The 26,267-nt window shown below is 45.5% G+C and overlaps 1 protein-coding gene across 1 annotated transcript; it reads left to right on the plus strand.

Annotated features, from left to right (window-relative positions):
• The first annotated feature begins 14,606 nt into the window (after window positions 1-14,606).
• ATP5MC3 (ATP synthase membrane subunit c locus 3) lies at window positions 14,607-24,228 on the plus strand. Its single transcript, XM_066575806.1, has 5 exons — window positions 14,607-14,725; window positions 14,927-15,021; window positions 16,975-17,052; window positions 17,687-17,880; window positions 23,825-24,228. The coding sequence occupies exons 2-5, from the start codon at window positions 14,983-14,985 to the stop codon at window positions 23,937-23,939; spliced, it is 426 nt and encodes a 141-aa protein (XP_066431903.1). The 5' UTR covers window positions 14,607-14,725; window positions 14,927-14,982; the 3' UTR covers window positions 23,940-24,228.
• The last annotated feature ends 2,039 nt before the right edge of the window (window positions 24,229-26,267 follow it).

Raw genomic sequence — 26,267 nt, forward strand, 5'->3', positions numbered from 1 at the left:
TTCAGCTCACTAATTGTGATGACCCTAAAATCGCAAGACGTCCAGTGAGTTTAGACCTCTTGTGATCATCATATGAAAAGGCACAGACAAGGTGTGATTAATTTGCACTTAAAACAATACCAGAACAGGATGAATAGAGGAGTAAATATTTAATTAGTCCACTGATAAGGGATGTGAAAGTTTTATAGCCTCTAAATTGGTGTTAGGGGGTCACCAGGCCTGTGTGTTATCTCTGCTATGGATTTTTTATATTCTCCACTGATGCATGAACACACTTGAGATGTTTATTCCTTTGGACAATGAAAAAAATAATAGCAGATTTGAATTTCCGGCATGAGAAATGCATATTTTTAGATCCCCTAATTCAAAGATTCCCCCATAAATGTGGTATGGACGAAGAACTGATTAGCAATTGGAGGTTACTACTGAAATATGTAGTGAATGTACAGGAATGGGAGACTTAAGGCCGCCTGCACACGGGCGGAAATCCCGCGGGATTTCCGCTGCTCAAAGCCTGCATAGGAGTGCATTACACCACGCACTCCTATGCAGACGGCCGCGGTTTGGCCGCGCGAAATCTCGCGTGGTAAACAAACCGCGGTATGTCCTATTTTTGTGCGGGGCTCGCAGAGCCTCGCACAGAAACGTCACTCACGCAGCTGCCGGCTCCGGTCTGCGCATGCGCTGGCTGCCCGGCAGCCGGCACATGAAAGAGCCGGGGCCGCCGGGCGCGGGTGAGTACGCGCTCACGTCGGGTCCCGCGGCGAGAATTCTCGCCGCCGGATCCGACCCGCTCGTCTGCAGGCGGCCTTACACGTTACAAAGCGTGTCTGCGCCCTGCACTGTCTGAAGACCAAGGCACTAACACGAAATGAATAACTAATATGTACTGTAAATCTGTGGCACATGAGAGGCTACAAGGGGTTGTTGAAAATGTAATTTCAGTAAAGGACTTGGAGCACCTTTCACAGTTTAGTCATACAAGTAAAATCCAAATTTTTCGCAGCTTGTTTCCCATACACAGGCCTGAAAGATCCATTTAAACATTTGATCAATGGTTGCTCACAGTCAACTGGCCGCATTAGGTCATAACTGGAGCGTTGAGTGTGCAAAAATAGTGCTAAAAAGGTCAAGAGAATCTACGGTAGTGCTCAACCTGGGTCTATCAGACATGGTGCTGAATATTTAAGAGCACTGAAAGCTTGGAATATAAGGTGTTTCTATGAACCAATATCACAGGACATTTGCTTTGACATACCCAAGACCGTTATGGAATTGGTATCTTCCAAAAGAAAAATGACATGGGCTGCTTATGATGCTCTGAGTTTGGGTAAGTAGATCTGCGGTTGAGCTGGAACATAAATTCGCCCATAATATATTTGTTTGAAACTGGCTTAACAGTTCACATTCAGTTTACATTCATGAGCTGTCCATGTGCCACATCCATGTGGTATCCATGTGTCATCTTCACATTCACATCCACGTGCTGTCCATGTGTCCAATGGACAGCACATGGACCCTTAATAGTTAATTAGGCTATTGACATACAGCATGCCATATCCTCATCCAATTGACAGACTGAAGTAGCGCATGTAAAGTTAACACATCTATAAAAATTAGACAACACACAAACTGTCCATATGCTGTCCAATGTTTTTCGTGCCTGATTTTGGCACACCCATATGAATAAGCCGTAAGACAACATATTGCACAAACATGGAACAAAATAATAATCGCTCTGTAAAAAAAAAAAATCACATGCATACAGCAGGTCATTACTTATTAGTTATGACTGGTGGTCTTCACTTTTATCCATCAGGAAGAGTTTGGTTTCTCCTTAGGGAGAGCACCTGGTGAGGAGACCTGTAAGACCATGTATGCTCCTCTGGGAAATTTATGCAAATGGGAAGATATAACAAGGTCTCCACATCATCATCTATGGGAAGGCAGCATTCCTGCGAGTCAATGTTAGACCTTTTAATAAGCCTTGCAACAATGACTAAAAATAGGTGGCGCTTTAGAGTCATTGTTTCAGCTTTACATTTGCATATGTTTCCCAGATGTGCTTTATAGCCAATAAGTCTCCTCACTAGGTGCTCTCCCTAAAGGCCCTTTTACACGTTTTTTTGTGGTTCGGTAGAAGTGCGATTTTCAAAATGAACATTCTCCCAAGAGTGCTGTATCTATTTCAAGCCTTGCCGATCCCCGTACCCAGGCAATTTTTCCAACAATTGCTCTTGCTTATGACCAAGTTTATATGGGCAGATAAACCAACCTGCATAGCCCGTAGCACGCTGACCAGGCCAAAAAATGAAGGAGGGCTGGGTCTCCCAAACTGTTCCCAATATTACCAGGCAGCACATCTAGCTCGTATAGTGGATTGGCACAGACACCAAGACTTGAAACAGTGGATTGAAATAGAACAATTGTCTGCTCCAGTGTCCCTCATAGTCCTTCCTTGGCTACAGGACCAGGTAACAGCGGAACTAGCATGTCATCCTACGATCAGTCCCACAATGGCGATTGCGACAAAAATTTTCACTAAGACAGTCATCTCGCCTACACCTTCTCCCATGTTTCCGATACTCGGAAACCCTGAATTCTCTCCAGGTATCGAGAACAAAATCTTTCGAACCTGGCTCGTGAATGGCGGATTCTGTGCATGTGATTTTCTACATGACGGTCACTGGCTCTCGGGGACAGATTTGGGGGCCTTGATTGACCTCCCTAGGCTCCCATTCTGGCAATCTATTCAGCTCAGACACTTTCTGACATCTCTCCCTCATCCAAGTACATTCTCTCGCCCTAAAACGCAATTTGAATCTATATGTAGTGAGGTAGGCCCATCCAGACACACACTGTCTAGAATGTATGTACTTAATTCCCACCCAGAGTCCACATCCCCCAGCTATATACAGCAGTGGGAGAAAGATCTCAATATTGAACTTAGTCTAGAGGAAAAGGAAAAAATTTATGTAATTACACACTCATCCTCAATATCAAGCCCGGTGCAGGAATCGGGATTTAAGATCCTTTCGCGTTGGTACAGGGTGCCCTCCTGTCTACATCGGATGTTTCCCTCGGTCTCCCCTCTGTACTGGAGATGCGGGGTCGAACAAGGTACATTGTTGCATGTTTTCTAGGAATGTCGGGTGCTGGTGGACTTTTGGACGGAAGTGTGGTGAATTACTTCCAAATTTACACAATATCCTTTACCAAAATCCCCTGCTATTTTTCTCCTGCATCACTGTGATATTCCTATATCGGTGTATAAAAAGTCAGTATTACGCCATCTAATAAGTGCTGCGAGATCTTGCATCCCGAGACTCTGAAGACAGAACTCTCCACCAACTGTTTAGCAATGGTTCAACACGGTAAAGTGGATCATGGAGATGGAGGACCTCACATCAGCAATTAAAGGTACGCAAGAGAAATTTGTTAAGACATGGTACCATTGGATAGAATTCTGAAGAATATAAGATGTTATGCGTTTCATAAACCCTTAAAGGGGTTGTCCCGAGGCAGCAAGTGGGTCTATACACTTCTGTATGGCCATATTAATGCACTTTGTAATGTACATTGTGCATTAATTATGAGCCATACAGAAGTTATAAAAAGTTTTATACTTACCTGCTCCGTTGCTGGCGTCCTCGTCTCCATGGTGCCGACTAATTTTCGCCCTCCGATGGCCAAATTAGCCGCGCTTGCGCAGTCCGGGTCTTCTCCTCTTCTCTATGGGGCTCCGTGTAGCTCCGTGTAGCTCCGCCCCGTCACGTGCCGATTCCAGCCAATCAGGAGGCTGGAATCGGCAATGGACCGCACAGAAGCCCTGCGGTCCATGAAGACAGAGGATCCCGGCGGCCATCTTCAGCAGGTGAGTATGAAGACGCCGGACCGCCGGGATTCAGGTAAGCGCTGTGCGGGTGGGTTTTTTAACCCCTGCATCGGGGTTGTCTCGCGCCGAACGGGGGGGGGGGTTTAAAAAAAAAAAAACCCGTTTCGGCGCGGGACATCTCCTTTAATATGATATACCCGACTTGTCTTCTGCTTCCCCTCTATCTGTAGCTTTCCCTAAATGTTTTTCCCTTGTGAATGTGTTTATGTGAAAGGCTAGCTGATGTAGGCACTGAATATTCTGCCAGACGAACAAACGTCAGGAAGTATGTCCTAATGCAACTCATCAGGTTGGAAATAATTACTCTAACCGGTACTTTTGCATTGCTTTCCATTGATTGCTTGCATTTTTTTTTTCTCTTTTTTTTCTTTTTTCTCTGGAATTGTTCAGTCATAAGAAAAGATAGGGAGAATATCCCAATTCATGTGCTATTGTTAAAGAAATGTATAATTTGTTGTTGAACGAAAATTTGAAAATGATAAATAAAGAATTTAAAAAAAAATAATAATTTGGGTAACACGTCCATTTTAAGGGTGTTTATCCACCCGAATAATGAGAGGTCTCTAGTAGCATATAAATAATGGTCTTTTAGTGTGTGCTCCAAGAGGGCCTGGTAATTTAAGGAGGATGTTTTTTTGTGGTCTGTGTGGATAGACACCCCCAAGTATTGAACAGCTTCCTGTTGCTACCTGAAGGGGAATATCTCCAAAATGTGAATCTTCTCTGCTACTGGTAGTAATATATTTAGTGCTTCAGTTTTTGAGTAATTTATTTTAAAATTAATTGGCCATATCTTTCAAACTCCTGTATCAAAGAAGGAAGAGTGATTTAGGGTTAAGAGAGGTAACGTAGACGTTCATCAGCATATAGGGCGGTCTTATAATCACTTATAATTACTATGCCTTTTATTTGTAGGCTCTGGATTGTGGGGTTATTCCTAATTGCTACTGCAAGGTTCCCCATCACCAACACATATTGCAGTGTAGAGAGGGGTAAACCTTGTCTGGTACCATTTCTTATCAGTATAGAAGAAGATAGCATTGCATTCAATCGAACCCTAGCTGTAGGACAAGACTAAAGGGCCAAGACTATATCCAAGAATTTTGGGCCTCGACCGATTTGTTTAAGGCAGTGTTTCTCAACTCCAGTCCTCAGGACCTCCCAACAGGTCGTGGTTTCAGGATCTCCTATAGTAAGAACCCCCGTGGCAATGTCTGAGGCACTGACAATAATTACATCACCTGTTCAATACTAAGGAAATTCTAAAAACATGACCTGTTGGGGTCCCTGAGGACCGGAGTTGAGAAACACTGGTTTAAGGGATGCTTCCAGAAATCCCCAATGGACCCTGTCAAAAACTTTTTCTACATCTACAAATAGCAAGCATAGGGATTCTGATCTGCTCCGCGTCCTGGATGTTAACAGGGCTTTTATGATCTCTGGCCGCCCTGCCTTTAATGAAACCCACCTGGTCTGTATTTATAATGGAAGAGAGGCAAGGGGATAATCTGTTGGCCAGTGCTTTAGAAAAGATTTGTATATCCCTATTTATCAGAGATATGAGTTAGTAGTTGGTAGAAATTGTAAGATTATTGCCCGGTTTAGGAAGAACACTATATGCATCTCTAGGGACTGTCACATAAAAGGGAATTCCAGCAAAACTGCAGAGAAGACCCTAGCTAATAAGGAAGGAAGTTGTTGCTTAAATATTTTATAGAAAGCAGGCGTAAAGTCATCGGGTCCTGGACGTTTCCCTGCTGGGGTAGATTTAATTATCTCGACTATCTCCTATTCTGTGAGGTCTATCTCTAACACTTCTCTAGAGTCATTGTCTATCGTCCTTAGGGCTGTCTCCACAATATAACTGCAGCCTCCTAGGAGCAGGCCCTCAGCCGAGGAGACATCAGGGTAGAAAGATAATCTTGTCACGGGGCTCTACCGACTCCTCACAATGGGTGGCTAGGAACCCGACCTCGTTACCACTGTGGAAGATCACAATTAGTAACATGAGTTACCTTTTAGTCCCGTTTGTCACTGTGACGCCAACGTTCCATCTTCTGTGGCGGATCACCCAACTTGAATAAAGTAGTCCATACACAGAGGGTATTTTCTGAACAAGAACTGGGAACATTCGGTCCTGTCTGTTTACTTAAACTCTCGACGCAATAACAATAAACAGTCCTTTAAAAAAACAACTTGTACAGTGCTGAAGCAGTGAGGATTCTCAGGACATTGTATATCCACAGTCTTAGGCCTCATGTCCACGGGCAAAAGAAGAGTTAAAATCCGCAGCGGATTTTAACTCTTCTCCTGCCCGCGGATCCGCACCCCATAGGGATGCATTGACCACCCGCGGGTAGATAAATACCCGCGGATGGTCAATAAAAGTGATTTTTTTAAAAATGGAGCATGAAAAAATCTGGACCATGCTCCATTTAGGTGCGGGTCTCCCGCGGAGACGGCTCCCGCGGGCTTCTATTGATGCCTATGGAAGCCGTCCGGACCCGCGGGAGACCAAAATCGGAATTTACTCACCTGCTCCGGATCTTCCCTTCGCCGCGGCTTCATCTTCTCTCCGTCGCGGCCGGATCTTTTTTCTTCGGGCCAGCGCATGCGTGGGGCACGCAACCGACGTGCCCTGCGCATCCGCTGGGCTGAAGAAAGAAGATCCGGCCGCGACGAAGAGAAGATGAAGCCGCGGCGAAGGGAAGATCCGGAGCGGGCAAGAAGTGAGTTAATTCTTATTTTTATGCCTCATGTCCGCGGGGCAGGAGGGACCCGCTATGGATTCTCTATGGAGAATCCGTAGCGGGCCTGATTTTCCCCGTGGACATGAGGCCTTAGGATGGCTTCACACGAGTGTGTTTTTGTGCGTGCGTATGCAACAATGCATTCCCTATGGTGTGTTCACATGTTCGTGCTTTACAGGCGTGTGCCTGCAAAGATAGGACATGTGTGCACCATTGGGAAGGCACGCATTGTTTTCAATGGGGCCGCGGCTGTTGCCGGCGGCTCCATTGAAAACAATGGTCTGCTGGCACTCCTGCATTCTTTTTCAGGGAAGGGTTTTACATATAAGCTCTTCCCTGAAATAGAAACATTTTAGTGTAAAAAAAAAGAAATAAAAAATATACTTACCTGTCCGCCGCTGCCTTCATCCCCGCTAGTTAAAAGAATTCCCTGCTGCTACATCTGCCACATCTGTGACAGATGCAGCAGAGGAATTCTTCAATTCTCTACCGCAGCTGTCACACATGTCAGTGACAGCTGCGGTAGAGGATTCTGCTGCCGGCAATTGATTTCAGGGAAGGGCTTTAAATATAAGCCCTTCCCTGAAAATCCAGTAAAAGTGCTTTAAAAAACAAACAAAAATAGATACTCACCTTGCTTCAGCTGCCGTGGCTCTTCTCCTGCTGTCCCCTGCACTGTGGTGCTAATCTATCAGCAGGCGGGGATTTAAAATCCCCGCCTGCTGAAAGAGCTGGATGTGATTGGCTGAGGTGCTCAGCCAATCACAGGCAGCTCTCGCCCGTCATACATTCGGGGAGACAGTGTGACCACTGTAGAGAATTGAAGAATTCTTCTGCTGCATCTGTCACAGATGTGGCAGATGTAGCATCAGGAAATTATTTTAACTTGCGGGGGTGAAGGAAACATCTTGCGCATGCGGCAGATGTGTTCTTCATCCCGGCGGGGGTGACAGCAGCGGCGGACAGGTGAGTATATTTTTTATTTTTATTTATATATTAAAATCTTTCTTTTTCAGAGAAGGGCTTATATGTAAAGCCCTTCCCTGAAAAAGAATGCAGGGGTACCGGCAGACCATTGTTCTCAATGGAGCCGCAGGCAGCAGCCGCGGTTCCACTGAAGACAATGCATGCATTTTTTTTTTTTTTTTTACACTAAAGTTCAGTTTTTTCCGGGAAGAGCTTATATGTAAACCCTTCCCTGAAAAACAACTCAGGGGTGCCGGCTGTGTGTGTCCTGCCTGACGCGCATGCGCAGTACAACGCATGACACGGCCGGCGGTGGGCAGGGACGTGTAATCACGCGATACTTCAGCTGACTACAATGGAAGCATGCCACGTTTTCCTTCACGCTGTGGAATCCCGCTTTGGAATTCTGCAGTCTGAACATTGAGCTATTAGGTTCAATAGAACCTAATAGCTGCAACATAACGCATGGCCCACAGCCGTGTCAGACTCCGCCAGCGGAATTTCGCAGCGGAGTCTGAAATGGCGCCCCACAAAGACCCCATACTCACTTCTCCAGATCCGCCGCGAGACTCCCATCCAGCACATATGTGCAGTGCTGCGCATGACGTGCCAGCGATGGGCAGTGCTGCGTAATTACGCGATACTTCCACTGTGCTCACAGTGGAAGTATCGCGTGACGGGCGGCTTCCATTGACTACAATGGAAGCCGAGCGCGCATTTTTCCACGGCAAATAGAACATGCTGCAATTTCTTTCACGCTGTGAAATTCCGCTGTACAATTCCGTAGCGTGAACATTGCAAGGCAAAGACCTATTAGGTTCAATAGAAACTAATAGCTGCGAAATAACGCCGCAGATTTCCGCTGTGAGAAACGTGGCAGAAATCTGTCCGTGGGAATTAGCCCTTAGTTATCTTAAGGCTCTCTCTCTCTACTGCCAGACACTCACTTGCTCTCGCACATTGAAGGTTTCTCACTGTCCGGATACATGCAGTTCTTGCGCTGCACTCCCATGCGTTTCCACCATGTCCAGGCTTTCATCCCTAAGGGTAGCTTCTAAAAGAAGGGATTTCTGATACGGCTGGGCTCTGGCATGAGCGGCAGATCATCTCTCTGCTTCCTCCATCTCTCCCCAACTCTCTACTCACTTCAACTCTCTAACTCACTCACTGCACATTACTTTTGACATCTCTCACTCAAACCATCACATCACGTGAACCCAGACCAACAGACAGCTAGACAGCTGGATACATTTTCCAGACAACACCAGACATGACCAGACATTAACCCTTTCACATTTCAAACAGTAATACAAGACAAACATAAAACATGTATTCTGAGGTGCTGGAGGGGACCCCAAAACTCTGGGCCACTACATAACTAGTTCTGCTAAAGTGGCTGGATTCATATCTGCAGATTGTCCTTTGAGGTCATATGTAGTAAGGTCGTATGTATTTGAGGTCGTAAGTAGTAAGTCTGGAATATTTCAAGGATCTCGGAGGGATTAGTGTCCAACCCCGCCAAGTTCTTGAACCTAGGATGTAAGTATGAGCATGTCGCAGGTGTAATAAACGAGATAGGTGCCTTCCTGCTTCGTTGGAATATTCATCATAAAGCACCTGCAATTGTCTCTAAAATATAAATATTTTTGGTCTAACTTAGACTTGACTTCCTGTCCTGGCCCTGACTAAGCCTGCAATGTGGATGGGGAAAGGGTCTGGCTGTGTGATGTTTTTAAACATGAATTTTTGGAGAAGATGTTTAATTAAAATGTCTCTTAGAACACATTTCAAGGCTTCCCAAGGAGTGGGTATAGATGTGCTGTCTGAAGCATGGTTCGTTATGAACAGATCAACATGTTCTTTTACTTTACTACACAATCGGAGTCTTTGAGGAGATTATCATTTCATCTCCAAGTCCACTGCCTATCCATGTGGTCTGATGGTGTGAGATTCAGATATATTGGAGCATGATCTGACCACACCATGTTCCCAATGGACGTTGAAAGATTCCAGGATAGTCCGTAGTGGCTGAGAAAGAAATAGTCAATGGGACTATAAGAATTGTGTGATCAATAGGTATAGTCCTTGTCTTGTGGGTGAAAAATACGCCACACGTCTACTAATTGGAGAGAGTGTAGCAAGTGTTTGAGTGGTCATAGCAGACTTATTGGGATGTGCCCTGTGTGTCCAAACATTTATTAATTAATCAATGGGCTAGAGATTTGTGTATTGCAATTGACACTTTGCCTGAGTGGGATTTAGGGTTGGCTCTGTAGAACCAATGGGTATAATAGTGGTCTTGTATATTTGGAACATGTCCCACTTTAAAATGCGTTTCCTGGAATAGAATTACCTGTACTCTTTGTTTGGGTAAGTGATAGAGGAGTCGGGATTGTTTCTGGGGAATGTTACGTCCATGTGAATTTAGTGAGAATAGTTGAGGGATGCCATTTGTAGTGGAAAGGGGTAGTGGAAACAAGAGGGAAAAAAAGGGGTAGGGGAAGAAGTGGGTAGCAATAGAAAGGAGGTACTACAAACACAACAGTGAGCAAAACGCATCGCAATCTCAGAAAAATGAGTGTGATACTGGTCTGATTTTTTTGGACCACTATCAAACTCACACATATTAATACACCCTAAAGAGGTTTTCCAATTAAAGACATTTATCCCCTATCTACAAAAAAGGGGATACATGACTGATCGCTGGGGATCTGACCATTGCAACTCTCAGTGATCTCGAGAACAGTTCTTCTCCATGTGAACAGAGCAGTGGTGAACAGCCATTACCACCACTCCACTAACTTCTATGGGATGGAGAAAATAGAAAGAAATAAATCTTGTATAGCGCCAATGTATTCCACAGCCCTTTCAAGTAATTTATTACCACCCACCAAGCTAGGTGCTCATTTTACTAACCTCAGAGGGATGGAAGGCAGAGTCAACCCTGAGCTGGCTAATTGAACTCGCAACCTGCAGGTCATGAGCAAGAGCTTAGGACTGCATTTCTGCTGCCTTAGCACTCTGCACCACACAAGGCTCAAAGGCTCAACTATTTCCCTTCATGCCATAAAAGTGAATAAGGTATATAATACACAGTACAGCGATGCCGTGAAGAGTGACTATATCTTTGGAGGACTTGGTGCAACCATACATTCAGAAATATTGACCTGGGAGAGCCTTTCACAGGATGATGCTCGAGCTGCAGGTCATAGCAAAAATGGGAGTGTCCTAGTGGCATGGATAATCTATGGAGCATGGCTAACTGACAGCAGGAGAGAAACCAAAAGAGAGAATGAGAGAGAACAAAACAGATTGCAATTAAGTTGAGTTGTATACTTGGGTTGCCAATAATGCTTTGGTGTACTTACTATAGCAAAGCATTACTGGCAACGCACTGTGTATTATAAAAGATTTTACAACACCTCCCAGTATGACCTCATCAACGGTAAGGATACGCTGAGAGCTGTAATTTCCCAAACTAGAATGCTGCAGACCTTATGCTTGAACACAACACTTATGTGAAGCAATCAGAAACAGAATACACAATGCCCCTAAGTGACTCACAAATGACGCTCTCTGGTCTCATTCATTTTCTTTTCCATCTGGTCCAGACCTTCATGACTTCTCCAGCTAATTCTTACTTCTGCAGAGTTTGCAGACCAGTCATCCTTGGCTGCTCTGAAAATACACACTGTGCTTCCTGAAATAAGTAACAATTTACACACTGTGCCCCATAAATAAATAATAATCTACACCATGCCCCTAATATAAATGATGATCTACACTGTGTCTCCAGAAATGAATTATAATACACTGTGATCCCAGAAATAAATTATAATATACATGTCCCGTTGTGCTCCTGGGACCTGTGGTTCTGTGGGTTTCCAGGAGCATGCTGCTACAGGCGTGGTTGATTTGGCTGTCTGAGGACGTGGAATTCTCCAGCCAACCAACCACCCCTGGAATGCTATATATAAATACCAGCCCCTCTTTCTAGAGGGTGCTGGTCATTTACTCCTTTTGCTATTTTCTTCTTCCCTCTCAGAACTCTGGTATTTGGAGTCATGCATATTCTGCTCTGGGTTGCATTTTCGTTTTCTCCACAGCCCTCAAGTTAACCCCACCTGCAGCAATGTGCTCCTGGAAATCCACACAACCAGAGGTCCTAGGAACTCACATGTGACAATACTGTGCCACCAGAAATTAATTGCCTTCTTTTCTTCCATATGATCTGTACACACTCTCCCCATTCTGTCGCTAACTCCAATGCTCCTCTCTGTGCCCCATACACAGTAATAGTGTTTAGACTGTGCCGACCACAAAATAATAATGACTACTTTATGGTCCCACAATAATTAGCCTACCTTTATGGCACCACAGTAAAAACCTGTCCCCCTTTGTGGCCCAACAACAATAACAGGAATAATAGGATACCGAAAATGTATATGCAGCTGGAAAAGATAGGTCTTGCCCTATCTTTTTGCTGAGATACACTGGAAGCTCCCATAGACTCCTATGGGAGCTGGAAAAAAAAGGGAGGGGGAGTTTAGCTGCGCCCAAAGCTGCGAAAACATTACAGCTAGCTCCAGTGAAACATTAGAAGTCATTCCGAGGATTTATGCCGACAACGGGATTTACGCGCTACAGTGTATATTTTCGCTAATCTGCCGCAGCCGCCCATGTGAATGGACAAGAAAATGCGGCTAAAGCTCGGGACTTGATTGTGGCTATTCTTCATTCACGCATTTTTCGATCGCGATTCAGCCAGCGTGAAAGTGCATTGCTCGTATGAAGAAGGTCTTAAAGGAGATGTCTCGAGGAAGCAGTGATTTTTTTTTTTTGCCCAGTCCCCCTAATTAAACATACATTACTAATTACCCCTGTAAATTACTTTTCTAGCTGGTTCGTACTTACCGTTCCAGCGTTTCAGTAACTTATAAAAGTTTCCCCAAGATGGCCGCCGGCTCTTTCCCCGTCGCTCGCTGCAGCCCGACGTGCGCGCTCCCGAGACGCTGCCAGCTGTGTCTCCATGGCAACCGGACGCCCCGCAGCCGCCGACCAGACGCCCCGCAGCCGCCGACCAGACGCCCCGCACCGCCAGGCAGCAGGTAACCGGCGCTAGCCCCCGGCTCCCCAGCGCTACGCTCCCGGCTCCCCAGCGCTAGACCCTCAGCCCAGGTGAAGGCCCCGGAGCCCAGCGCTGGGCTCTGGGGCCTTCACCTGTCAGTGGACATCACCCCCGGCCTAGCGGCAGCCCCCCCGGCCTAGCGGCAGCCCCCCCATCGCAGCGGCAGCCCCCCCCCCGGCCTAGCGACAGCCCCCCCATCGCAGCGACAGCGCCCCCCATCGCAGCGGCAGCCCCCCCCCGGCGCAGCGGCAGCCCCCCCGGCCCATCACTTACCTGGACAGCTGGACGGCAGGACAGCTGGGCGGCTTCTCCGGCAGCTCTGCACCTTCCTCTAACAGAGGAAGGTACAGAATGGCCGCTCCAGCGCGCTCCCGAGCAGTGACAGCTCATCTGCGCATGCGCAGAAGAGCTGTAGCGGGGAGCACACTGAAGCGGCTCGTGCTGAATGGAGAAGACCGGACTGCGCAAGCGCGTCTAAAAAAGCAAGCTGCCGGCGAATTTAGACGGAACCATGGAGACGAGGACGCTAGCAACGGAGCAGGTAAGTGGAATAACTTCTGTATGGCTCATATTTAATGCACAATGTACATTACAAAGTGCATTAATATGGCCATACGGAAGTGTATAACCCCACTTGGTTTCGCGAGACCACCCCTTTAATGTCACAGATTAATGTATAAAGGCCCATTTACATGGAGCGATGATCGTTCAAAAATCGGTAAAAAGCGATTGTTTGAGCGATCATCGTTGCGTCTAAACGCGAGACCATTGTGCACTTTTCCTGCACTGCTAGCTGATCGTTAAGTTCAGGCCAACCTAAAAATCATTGTTCAGCTTCATCAGCAGTTCTCCGCGGCTAGTGCTGATAGCATGGTTTCCCGCTGGAGAACAAAGGAACTGAATGCAGATAAGAGCCCTCGGGCTATTAACTGCTTTCAGCTGAGGCTTCATTTGCATTCTAATAAGCTATGGGGACCTTTGGTGCACAAATACTCAGGAAAATAGAGCATGCTGGGTTTTTTGTGTGACCGAAATCTGCAGGAAAAATATGTGCATGTTGACGAACTCATTGACATCAATGGGTTCTATTCTCTGCGTACCGTGCGCGCACATTTTGCATGTGCAAATACACCCATGTGAAGGGGGAGTAAACATAGTCAATCCGATGCCTTGTTTAATTGCGTTTAACCCACTAGTCTGTGGGTCCGTTAAACGCCACGTTTCCATCTGTTAATCGGCGTTTGAACGTGTGTTTTTCAAACAGAAAGGCCCTAATCAGAGGCGTAACTTAAAGCTCCTGGGCCCCAATGCAAAACCTGGAACGGGGCCCCAAATTATAATGCTTTATTCATAGTACTGGGCTCCCTATATGGAGAAGAGAGGCCTTATGGGCCCCCTAAGGGTCCTGGGCCCGGGTGCAACCGCATCCCCTATAGTTACGCCCCTGGCCCTAATAGACAAACCTTCTCTGTTGCCCCTAGCAACCAATCGCAGCGCAGCTTTCATTTTATCCACAGCAGTATAAGATGATTGGTTGCCATGGGCAACAAGAGATTTTCCTTTAGACACCTCCATAACCGTGGGGCTCTGGGACCAGAGGTGCCTACTTCATGACCCAACCCTGTACCAGCCATATCTTTATTTATTAGTCTATATCAGTGTATTACTGGGAACATAGCAAAAAAACGACAACAAAAAGCTTCTTGTTCTCTCAGACATGACACTGTCCAGCACTGCCTGCTCGGGACAGGAACTGGAAGTGACATTGCTCTCCAGCAGAAGAAGCGCCTTCATGTGACACTAAGGTCATTCCGTCCCCTCCTCCTAATATCACCCAGTAAATGCTCTTTGTACGTCCAACTAAGTGTCAATAAAGTTGTTACAAAGTGACCTTGAATGCGTTCCCCGCCTTCCATCCGGGTCCTCTTTATAAAGAGCGTAGTGCGCGTGCGTGTTGTCCTCCGTTCAGTTCGACCCCTGGTGCCGGTAAGAGGAGGGATAGTGGCCAGGCCCGGGGCCGCCTGTAATCCGCGGCCATCCGCCCCATCTATGTCCCGTAGTGCCCTCTGCTCCTGTATTATCACTACCGCCCCCTCCGGCCGGCACGTTCCGCGCTGTATTTCCTCCTGTTCCCCCATTATTCCGCCTGACATTTCCGCTCTCTGACTTCTCCCTGTTTTTCCGCAGAGGGACTGAGATTGCTGACTGACCGACTCCCCGCCGCAGCACAGCCCTCAGGAAACATGTATGCCTGCGCCAAGTTCGTGTCCACCCCTTCTCTGGTGAGTGCCGTGCAGCGGTAGAGCCGGGCCTTCTGCCTGCAGTGGATTATTCCGTGGGCCTCTGTAGGTCAAAGTCAGAATGTCTTTGCAGATGTTTCCCCCCCGCCCTGCTGCACTTTGGTTTAATCTTGCCACTTTTTAAGGCCGTCTGGTTTTACAATGTAGGTTTTCAGCGTTCGGCGGCCTGCTGCTGGGTGTGACCTTAACAGCGCTGACAGCCCAAGGACATGAGCAGGCCGCCATTCATCCCGCCGCTGCAGTGTGCCCGTGCATGGGAGATCTAGATTGTTACATCTGCAGGGTGTTCGCTACATTGTGGCTGTTGGAGCTGTTTGTTACTGGCTGCTAGGATTGCTGATCTTCCACACCACTGACTGATTTTTTTTATTTTTTTTTTTTGATCAGTGCAAAACCTGACCAGCTTTATGGTGACTGTATGCTTTTTACATCAGTGTGTTTTTTGTTTTGTTTCCCCCCCCCCCCCCCCCTTCCCATGCAGTCTGTGACTACATTGACTCTAATTTGTTTAAGTTCTGTCAGTTTCAAATTAGGCGATCTAGGCCAGATCCTCACAATTTGCGCATGCAGTACACAATAACCCATTTAAATGGGTTCGTTCATGAGCGCTTATTTTGCACGTGCAATTTAACTGCGCAAAAATACAGCATGTTCTAGTCACCTGCATATTTGCACTGGGAGCAAATAGAGCTAAATGGCCATTTCAGTAGCTAAGACCACATTTGCGTGCACAAAAAAGTTAAGGCGCATGCAAGAACGCAACATCCAATGCCTGTAAGAATCTGGCCTAAAGGGGTTGTCTGGTTACTTTCTAAATGTAATGGAAGGTGTAGCTGTGAGAAAACAAATATATCAATAATTACCTGTCCTTGGAGATCCAGTGCCATTGTCCTGGTCTGACAGTCAGGTGATCACAGCCTGCAGCATCCATGCTTACACCTTGGGCGCCAGGCGATCTGAACAGTATTAGTGTATCTTGACTCCACCGGATGTACTGCTGGAGCCAAGATACAAGGAGTTTACCAGGGGGTTGCCACCCCCTGTTTCTGATTGGCTGTCCTGCATTCTCCCCATCCTCGCCCTCACAGTAGCCACCGCCAGCTGCCGTTGAAGGTGAGACAGCGGTGGGGACTTATGAGAGCTGCTGGGCAGGGGACGACGCCATCCCTTAGTTGGTGGCGCTGCCGGGGTCTTAGGGGTGCTCCTGTGCAAGGGAGCAGTGACCGGCGGACTGGTGAAGTAGACAATGTTGCTGTGGGCCGGAGCGCTGAGCGTCTATGGGTTCACGGCTCTGCTGATGTGGGCCGCAGCGCTGAGCTGCACCGCTCTGCAGTTCAGTGGTGCAGTTCCGCTGCTTGCCGGCCAGCGGTCGCCACTTCCAGGACATGGATCGGTGAGCGCTGCAGAGCAGCGGTGGGGGGTGGGCAATGTATATTCACCTCTGCACTTCCAGTGTTCCTGTGGCTCCACTACACACATCGGCAGGAGGTGTCACGGCAAGGAAGGATCGGCAGGGACAGTCACAGCTCCCCGCTACAAGGCAGCGGAGGTGACATCGGGGCCAGCAGCAAAAGCTGTGAAGGCCAGAAAAGGGGGGACAGTGACAGCGCAGCTGCTTTGTCCATAGCTTGCAAAAGTTGACGGTACACTCTGCAATAGAAACACTATCAGGCAGCACGGTGGCTCAGTGGCTACGCTTGTACCTTGCAGTGCTGGGTGTCTGGGTTTAAAATCTTACCAAGGACCTCAGCATGGCGTTTGCTTGGCCTGGTGTCTGAGTTTACTCCAGCTTTCTCCCACACTCAAAAAAATGCACTAATAGGCCAGTGTGGATCTGAAGCCCCCCTCTCCCCCAGGGACAAGGCATGACGAAGGCACTGCTCATCTGTGGGGTATGTATGTGCTACTAACCTTCCTGTAATTTCTTGTTGCCAGATCCGTGCTGGGTCCAGAGCTCTGTACAGACCAATCTCTGCAACAGTCCTGTCTCGGCCGGAGGGTCGAACTGGAGAGGTAACGTTACAAAGCACTTTGATATAAGTTTAATGTATACATGAACTGTGGATTATTAAGACTGCAATGTTCTTACTGCACAGACCACTTCTAGGAATGTCACCTCCTGCAGCATGTTTCATGTTAACTGACTGGCATTATTCAGTAGGCCGTTAACATGAAGGGCATCCTTGGTGCAGGTCACTGGGTGACTTCAAGGGCATGACCTGTGTTGTAGGTGTAATCACAGGATGACTGAGTTAAAGCAGTTTTCCAGGAAAATGCTATTGATGCCCTAACATTTTGGAGAAGTCACTAGCTGATTGGTTGAGGTCCTGAGTGGCAGATCAGCTAATCGGGGCCCGCTCTCAGCACAGCTACACAGTGGTAGGGAGCGGAAGCTACTTCCCTGACCCGGTGTAGTGGGCAGCACTGGTAATTGCAGGCACAGCTCATTGATGTAAACTTACATGGGTAAGAGCAGCTGCTTACACTGTATTCCGTTTGTTGTGCTGATAGCGGCCACTTGGGCAGCAGACCCCAGCTAACAACTATTGATTGCCTACACGAAGGATAGTTCATCAATGGCATTTCCCTGAAGAAACCCTGTAAGGACTAATATTGTGAACTTTACAGTACTTCTGTTTTCTTCTAGGGGAGCGCACTCCTCAATGGGACACACAACCCCTGCACCCAGTTGGTATTGAGGGAATTCCAGACCAGTGCAATCAGCCGGGACATTGACACAGCTGCTAAATTCATTGGTGCCGGTGCTGCCACAGTCGGTGTGGCTGGCTCTGGTGCTGGTATTGGAACGGTTTTTGGTAGCCTCATCATTGGTTATGCCAGGTAATTCATTGTCTTGTGATATCTTGCAGACATCGGGGCTCAGATCTGTAATGTTGGGATGACTGCATATAGTATGTTCCATCATACAGTACTGGGAGTTACTCAGATTCCACATCTCTAAATGAGAACATTTACAGGGTTTCTGCGTCAGCCTAGCTCCTAATTTCTGGGGCAGTTATGACGTGAGACCTTAATCATTTTTGTTTTTCGTACTGGTTTCTTCATCCCTGTGTTCCAAGAGTTATAACTGAGTGGGGTTTTTTTTGGGAGGGAAGAGGTTGTCTTAATACATGTGTTAAATTTTTTTCTTACATTTTTTTCACTGATAAAATTGGGCAGAAAATGCAATTATGACCCTTTTTGCAGATTGAGCTGTAGCTTTTTGGTATCAAAAGGGGGTAAATGCAACTTAATCAGTTTCAAGTGGCGGAGGAACCGTTTTTGTTCACATAGGTGACTTGAACTTGTGATCTTAATTTGTAGATTTTATACTTTATTTTGTGCCTTTTAGTGGCTGCCTACACTAGCAGCCTATTAAACCCTACTTGTGGCAGGGCTTAATAGGCTGAGATTGATGTTAGGCCCTAGGCTGCTATAGCAAGACATTGGCCCTATGCAATTGCATGGTGGGGGGAGGCAGGATGCTGCAGTGAATATGTACCCTGGCATTGAAGCAGATAAAGGGCTGCGGTCAGAACTAGCTGATGACTGCTTCAGCTATAAGAAACGAGTGATGGCTGCCAAGTATGGAGTAGGCTAGGTTCCCATGCCCGCTGCAATATGACCACAGCTATCATAGGTCTTGAAGGGGTTGAAGTGTATTTCATTCAGTACTCCAGTATGTCTTGTGTGATGAACCTCTAGAAGGAAAATGCTGGACAGCTTCTATGTAAACGCTAGCTGTTCCCTGCTGGCTAGTGGCACATCTTGTGGTTCCTAAATGGATGTCTGCATCCTAATTGCTGGGATTTAATGCAGTATTGCAAGAAAGGGATTCAGGTTCTGCATTTAGTCTATATTAAAGGGAAGGTGTAAACGGTTAGAGTCCAACTAGTGTCATTACCCTTAAGAGTAGAAACGGCAGAAAGGCGCGATGTAGGTTGTCACTTGCTAGTGGGCAGAGATCCAATCTAACGTTCAAGGTCAGGCTGGACATTGGTCTACAGTATGGTTGTACCTAACCTACTGTTGGCTATTAATGATTAGGCTGATGTGTTAAAGTGACTACAAATGTAACTGCTTGCAGGGGGTGGCAGTACGTACCCAGGACAAATGGGAACCTTGCTAGTATTAATGTCACATTACTAAATTAGCACTCTTCTGCTTTTGACTTAATTCTCCCCGAAGTAACGTATCCGGTCAGCCCAACTAGTCAAGAGAAGCTTTTTTTTGTGTGTTTTTTTTTTTTCTCTCCCCCAAAGTACAAAGTAGCGCTAATGTCACGCTGAGAACTTGTAGTCTTGCCTGACTAATGTTTATAAGGGTTTGAGAGTGCATCGAACTGTATATGGACCACATAAGGCTCACATCTTGTAATGCATTGTGTTGGCAAGATTCAAAGAGTTTGTTTAACTGTATATTGATAGCTTTTGCTCAGGCTATACCATCAATAGTAGATTGGCAAGGATCAGCTGTTCACCTGGCAGCTGTACCATGCAGTTTCTCAGTGGGAAGCAGACAGCTCTGTTCCAACTGCAGTGGTCAGGCTTGGTATTACAGGCAAAACTCACAGCAAAGCATTCACTTCAATGGGATCTGTGCCTGTAATACCAAAGCTGACCATTACGGTGGGAGCAGAGCTGTCTAGTTTCGACATATCGGTTCACTGCGTGACCATAGACATGCTAAACAGTGGAGTTCACAGGCAGCAGACCATTGCTGATCTACTGACTTGCTTATCCTATGGATAGGCCATCAATAGTTTACAACTAGTTTTTTTTTTTTTTTTGTTTGTTTGTTTTTTTTTAAAGGGGTTGTTTTTCCTCTTCATCTTATGACTTATCCCCTGGATAGGTCATCAGTAATTTGATGGATGGGGTCTGCCGCTTGGGATCCCCATCACATGACTGTCCAGTGCAACCAGTTAGATGTTGGTGATCAGGAGTAGGAGCACCAGTTTCACCCCTGTTGAAATCAATGGGAAGACCGCGCTACTACTTCATTTCCTCCTGGTCAGGACTTTGCATCCATTCCTGACCAGGAGAGGAGCAGGAAGTAGAGTAGCAGCATAGCACTCCCATTAACATCAATAGGAGTGAAGCCGGCACACTTGTGCTGCTCACCATTGACTACATCCAGCCTGCTGCACAGCAAGACAGACTATCTGCTAATGGATGTGAATCTAGAGCAGCGGACCACTGTCCATCTACTGATGACCTGTCCAATGGATAGAGGACAGACAACCCCTTTAACAATATACAATACATATAACTCCAAATTTGACATTATGAAAAAGATGACACTAGCATTTCATTAACCCCTCAGTGACCAAGCTTTTTCAATTTCTGTTCTCCCAACTTTAAAAAAAAAACACAAATCAACGTAGCTGTATGAGCTGTACTCACTGTACTGAAATTTTAAGTGGAAAGAAATGATGGGGGGGCATCTGCCACCTTTTTTGCATCTTGTTTCGTCGGTGCATGAACTGCAGCAAAAATGACATGACTCTAGTCTATGGGTTAGTAAGACTACTATGATGCCAAACTTGTATAGCTTTTTTTTTTTTTTCTGCGCTACTTGTATTTTTTTCAAAGATTTAATTTTTTTACATTTTCTGCCATCGGCGCACAATAGCGGTTTTAATTTTCCATCAACAGTTGTGTGAGGATTCGATTTTTGAAGGACGCCATGTAGTTTGCATTGGTACCATTTTGGAATACATATGACTTTGATCACTTTATATTTTTTTCTTCTTGGAGGGCACAACTTAGTGATGCTGTAGCATTACATCACGCTGCTATTGGGCAGGCAGTCTATCAAGCCACCCCATGGAGATGGCTTGATAGGCATTATGCCGTGGCAGCCCTGGGGCCTTTCAGAAGGACCCAGACTGCCTTGACACCCGCACGGTTCCCTGTGATTTCATGGCGGGGCCGTAAGACCCCCAAACATAATTCGGGGGATTTAAATGCCACTGTCAGAATTGATAGCAGCATTTAAAAGGTTAACAGCCCCAATGAGCCACGCAGTTCATCTGTGCTGTTGCTGCTGGGTCCCGGCTGTGAGAAACAGCTGGCGCCTGCAGTGTATGATGGGAGACCGCCATGCGATCTTTTCATACATAGAATGCCGATGCAGGCCATTAAAAGGCGTATTGGCAGTCAAAGGGTTAATTGATCTGCCATTCATTTCAGCCTGTCAGGCCTTGGTAAAATGTGAGCTCACAGGGTGCCCTTCGGTTGCCATGGCATTCAGGGTGGCCTTCTGAAGGCCACCAGAGCTGCTGTTTTTAGATTGCCTGTAGCATGGTTTGATAAACTGTCATATTATGGTATAATGTAATACTATGGTAATTGTGGCATACTGCAGGAGCAAAGAATCACAAGTTCATGTACCCTATGGGAACTCCAACAATCTGTTTTGTTTTTTGTTTTTTTTTAAATCTATATAAAAAAAAAACATATTTGATATCTATAAAATAGTCTGATCTATCAATTTACCACAATTTACCTATATGGTGAATGTTAGAAAGTCAGAAATATAATAAAGCAATGAAAGTAAGATGTATTGAAATGGTACCAATAGAAACTACAAGACATCCTGCAAAAAAATGAGCCCTTGCACAACTTGTAGAACCAATTATGGTTTCCTGAAAATGGTAACAAAGCAATTTTCATATTTTTCTAAAGACTTAGCTTTTAGCTGTACTATTAAAAAAATAACTTTATCATGCTGATCTATAATCTTGTCACTTTTGCTGCAATGTACAACATAGAAATCTCACACACACTCTCTCCCAAAAATGGCAGAATTGCACTTTTCCATTTTATTCAGCTTAAAAACCGTTATAAAAATCAGTTAGAAAACGCAATCCTATGCAGACGGCCGCGATTTTTCTCCGTGGAAAACAAAACGCGGCATGCTCTTTTGTGCGGGGCTCGCAGAAATGTCACCAGCCGGCTCCGCTCTGCGTATGCATCGGTCTCTGCAGGGGCTCGGGTTGGGACCCGCTGCGAGCAGCAGGATCTGACCTGGCTGTCTGCAGGCTGCCTTAAGTGTTCTTATTTTAAAAAAAATAAAATAAAATTTGAATTGTCTAAGGGTGGTCTTTATGGGGTTTAAATCTAGATTTTTAAACTTGATTGATGTAGATTTCAAAATCCTGTAGCTTTTCTTATTCTGACTGCTCAGCCTCAAAGTTTCTAAAACAAATTTCACACCTGTGTGTGATATCATGTCATGAATCACAGCCCAATATTGCCCCCGCCACCATGCAATTGCACTGCAGATACGGGGTGTTTGTATGAAAACTACCTTGCACCACTTCAAGAAAGCAAAAATCCTCCATGGCTGAGGATTGCAGCGTCTCCTATTTTGATCGGGGAAACCTCACATCGCACTGCGTGCACCTAGCATGGGGTACAATGCTGCAGCCGGCCCCCACTGAAAATAATATGAAAGCGAGGGCATGCCCAAAGATGGGATATGCTGTGCCCCCCCCCAATCCCCCTCTCCTTGCAATGTATGGAAAAACTTGCCAGTGTATATTCCCATCCAAAAGGATGGAAGGGAATATTTGATATCCGATGGAGATGGGAGACAGAATCCACCATGCACAATATGTGGTGTTCACAGCTACTGCCTTCTCCCTGTATAATGACCTCCTGTACAGGTTTCAGAGTCCTCCTCTGCCTATAAAGTCCATGGCCAGTGTTGCTGCTGTAAAGCATATCTAAATGCTGTGAAAGCATCTTAAGCAATATAAGTATCCATATTCATGTACAGATAATAGAGTAAACTGGGGGGGGCTTTATTTTTGATAAAACTTTTGGTTTTAAACTTTTTTTTTTCTTGTTTAGTCCCCATAGGGCATTAGAACATGTGATGGCTTGATCTCTTCTGTACTATGATGCAATATCAAACCACACTCGCTTGAGCAATCTGCAATTCCTAAAGGCCCCTGGCTGCCATGGCAACCACACCACCCCATACCATTAATTGGGGCACTTAAATGCTGCTGTCAGACTTGATGGTGGCATTTAAAGTGTTAACTGCTCCAATCAGCAGGAGGGCTGATCGCAGGTGGTGTCTTCTGTAAGAAACAGTCGGTTCCTGCATTGTATGGCGAGTGACTGACCACCAATCCCTCTCCATATGTCCTGAACTAACATGATGTAAATGTATAGTCGTTAAGGGTTCACTTTAACCAGTAAAGTGATACATTCCCTTTAATAGGTGACATTTACAATCCACTTTAGTTATGTCTTGCCAGCTTTTTAAATAAAGACCCATTTACATGGCCCGATTGCTCAAATGACAGTTTGAGTGACAGCTTTGAGCAATCATTTTACATAAAGTATTAAGTAGCTACTCAGCTACTTAAGAGCAATTAAGTGTGCAAATGAAGCCTTCACTGAATGCAGTTAATAGCCGGAGGGCTCTTATCTGTGCTCAGATCCTCTGTTCTCCAAAGGGAAACAATGCTATCGGCACTCCCCGTAGAGAACTGCTGATAAGGCTGAAGGATGATTTTTAGGTTGGACTGAATTTAACTATCAGCTAGCAGTGCCCAAAAAGTGCTCAATGGCTGCGTGTTAGACGCAACGATCACTAAAACAATCACTCCGTGTCACTTAAGGTAGTGTGGGTTGGACTATAACTTGCTCTTGCATATATTACACATCCAGCCCATAATGGATTGCTGTGTATCTTAATGAAAACTGTGCTGTAAAACACAATGGCAAAGATGTGACAAACTTATCTTGTATTTTGTTTTTTCCCCCAGAAATCCTTCCTTGAAACAGCAGCTCTTCTCATACGCCATCTTGGGATTTGCCCTGTCTGAAGCTATGGGTCTGTTTTGTTTGATGGTTGCTTTCCTGATTTTATTTGCCATGTAAATGATGCTGGGAATGTCAACATTCAACTGATCAGCTGTAAAGAATATTTTACTGTGGCTCCCGAGAAATGTTGTGTTGTCAAGGAAATGTACCATATTTCCAAAGTCCTTTCATTAAAAATGGTAAAACTTAGATACAAACGTTTTGGTGCTGTTTTGTCATTTCCACATAATGCCTTTGATGCACGCAATGGTTCTAATCTGGGAGGACTCCAGTGGGTGAATGAAAGCACTAACTTTACAATGTATCTTGTAACTTACAAATTCATTAAAACCTGCAATAGTAACAAGTTGTGCTATTCTAGTGCTGCTCCATGTGTGGTTTAATCTGTCTGGAATGGAACACTATGCATGAGGACTAAATGTGTAACAAGGGCAGAATATGCCAACATAAATGAGGATATGCCCAGCTTCCTATGAGGACAATGATTATACTGTGGGGTATCTTACTCCAGCCAAGTACATGCTGTGAGAACTTTCCACTGGAGAGAAGGCATGAAGCTAGACATGCCTCTGCAATTGGTACAATGTGATTGTTCTCAGTAAGAGAAGCCAAGTAATCTTGTAGATATGATACTTTTTAATGGCTAACAAATGTTATAGCGAGCTTTCGACCTCACAGGATCCTTCCATACATGCCTGAGGTAGGATCCTGAGAGGTCCAAAAGCTCGCCATAGCATGTCTTTCTGTTAGCCATTAAAAGTATCACATCTACAAGATTACTTGGCTTCGCTTACTGGGAACAATCACATTTTGTTCTACTGGCTAACACCGGACCAAACTTTTTTTTTTTATCTGCAATGGGACCCTCCTTCAGGGTATTCTACTGACTTTAAAACCCCCACTGCACATAGACTTGTACACATTACTCTGCTGTGAGTACACAATATACTGCACACTGGATTCTTGCATATTAGCTATGATTGTCAGCTTACAGTTTACAATGTTCTCAGTAAGGGGGGGTGGAGAAGTAATCTTGTAGATATATAGAATTTTTTTAATGGCTGAAATGTTAGTGAGTTTTTGAACCTACTTTGGATGTATTCCATTAAGGGCTTATTCACACATCTGTATTGGGTTTTCACACCCCAGCCAATATACAGTGTCCCTTTCTGCATGGGGAGGAGGCGGCCTGGGAGCAGTGCACTGAGCTTCTGCCCCTTGCCACTATTTGCAATAGGAGGGGGTTGAACTTAGTTCCACCCCATCCCACCCTTCCATTGCCAACAGTGGCAGGGGGCAGGAGCTCAGTGCACTGCTCCCAGCCTGGCCCACCTCCTCCCCCTGCAGAAAGGGACACCGTATATCGGCCGTGTTGTGGTCTTGTATCCTGTCTGCAGTCAGTGCAGCTACTTTATATGGATAAGTTCCTTTTTGTGTGTTGGGAGGGCAATGCACTCCTGATAAGTTTCTCAAATTTGGAGGTTGCCTGTAACATAAAAGGGAAGGGTAAAACTCATCATACCCTACACAAGGATGATATCTGAAAATCCTATTTCCAAACTCTCCCCTTTACTTGGCTTCTTACTGAAAATGTTTTGCTCTGTTGAATTCAGTACCAAACTTTTCTTTAAGTTTACAATAAAACAATGCAAAGTGGGAGTTGGGCTGTCATCATAAGGAACCAAACAATGAACTATTAAGAGATTCTAGGCAAAAAGAAAATATCATTGATACTAGCATTTCCTTTCACACGTTGGTTCACTTTGAACTGTAATTAAAAAATTTCAGTCTGAATTTGGCAAAAATATGTACTAGGAACTTGGACAGGCTGTTAAAGGGTTAAGATTTATCCTTGAGGTTGGTCATCGATCTAAAGCGTAGATCCACCGTCCTGTCAATGGGTGGTCTTCTGGCACTTGCTGTACGGTTCGAGTCACTGCAGTCAACAGAGCTGTGCTAGTTTCCATGTGGAGAGGCTTCAGGAAATGGCTGTGGGGCACTAGACCCTTTCTTAATGATGACCTAGCCTCAAGGTGTATTCACACAGGCAAGTGCGATATCTGTCTAAGACACTCGGACCAATATTACACTTGTAAAGAAACGACTCTTGGCCTGCAATTTTTTTTTTAAATCACATTGGGTTTTTTTTAATAGTAGAAAATAGAAAAGCTCATCACTCAGGAAATTCACTTATATGCAAGGAAGTGAAGTATTTTTTTTTTTTTTTTTCTCCCCTTCTGCTGTTCCTTCAGGCTGATTTTATTAAACGATTAGCCAAATGTAAGGCACCTTGGTTTGTTTTTATTCATGGATGTGTCAACTATCGCTCACTGGTAGTAACACTTGTAATTACTAGGAAATTATAGTACCAGTGTTGCTGGTGGC

This window comes from Eleutherodactylus coqui, chromosome 8, assembly GCF_035609145.1.
Source record: "Eleutherodactylus coqui strain aEleCoq1 chromosome 8, aEleCoq1.hap1, whole genome shotgun sequence".
NCBI classification, from domain to species: Eukaryota; Metazoa; Chordata; class Amphibia; order Anura; family Eleutherodactylidae; genus Eleutherodactylus; species Eleutherodactylus coqui.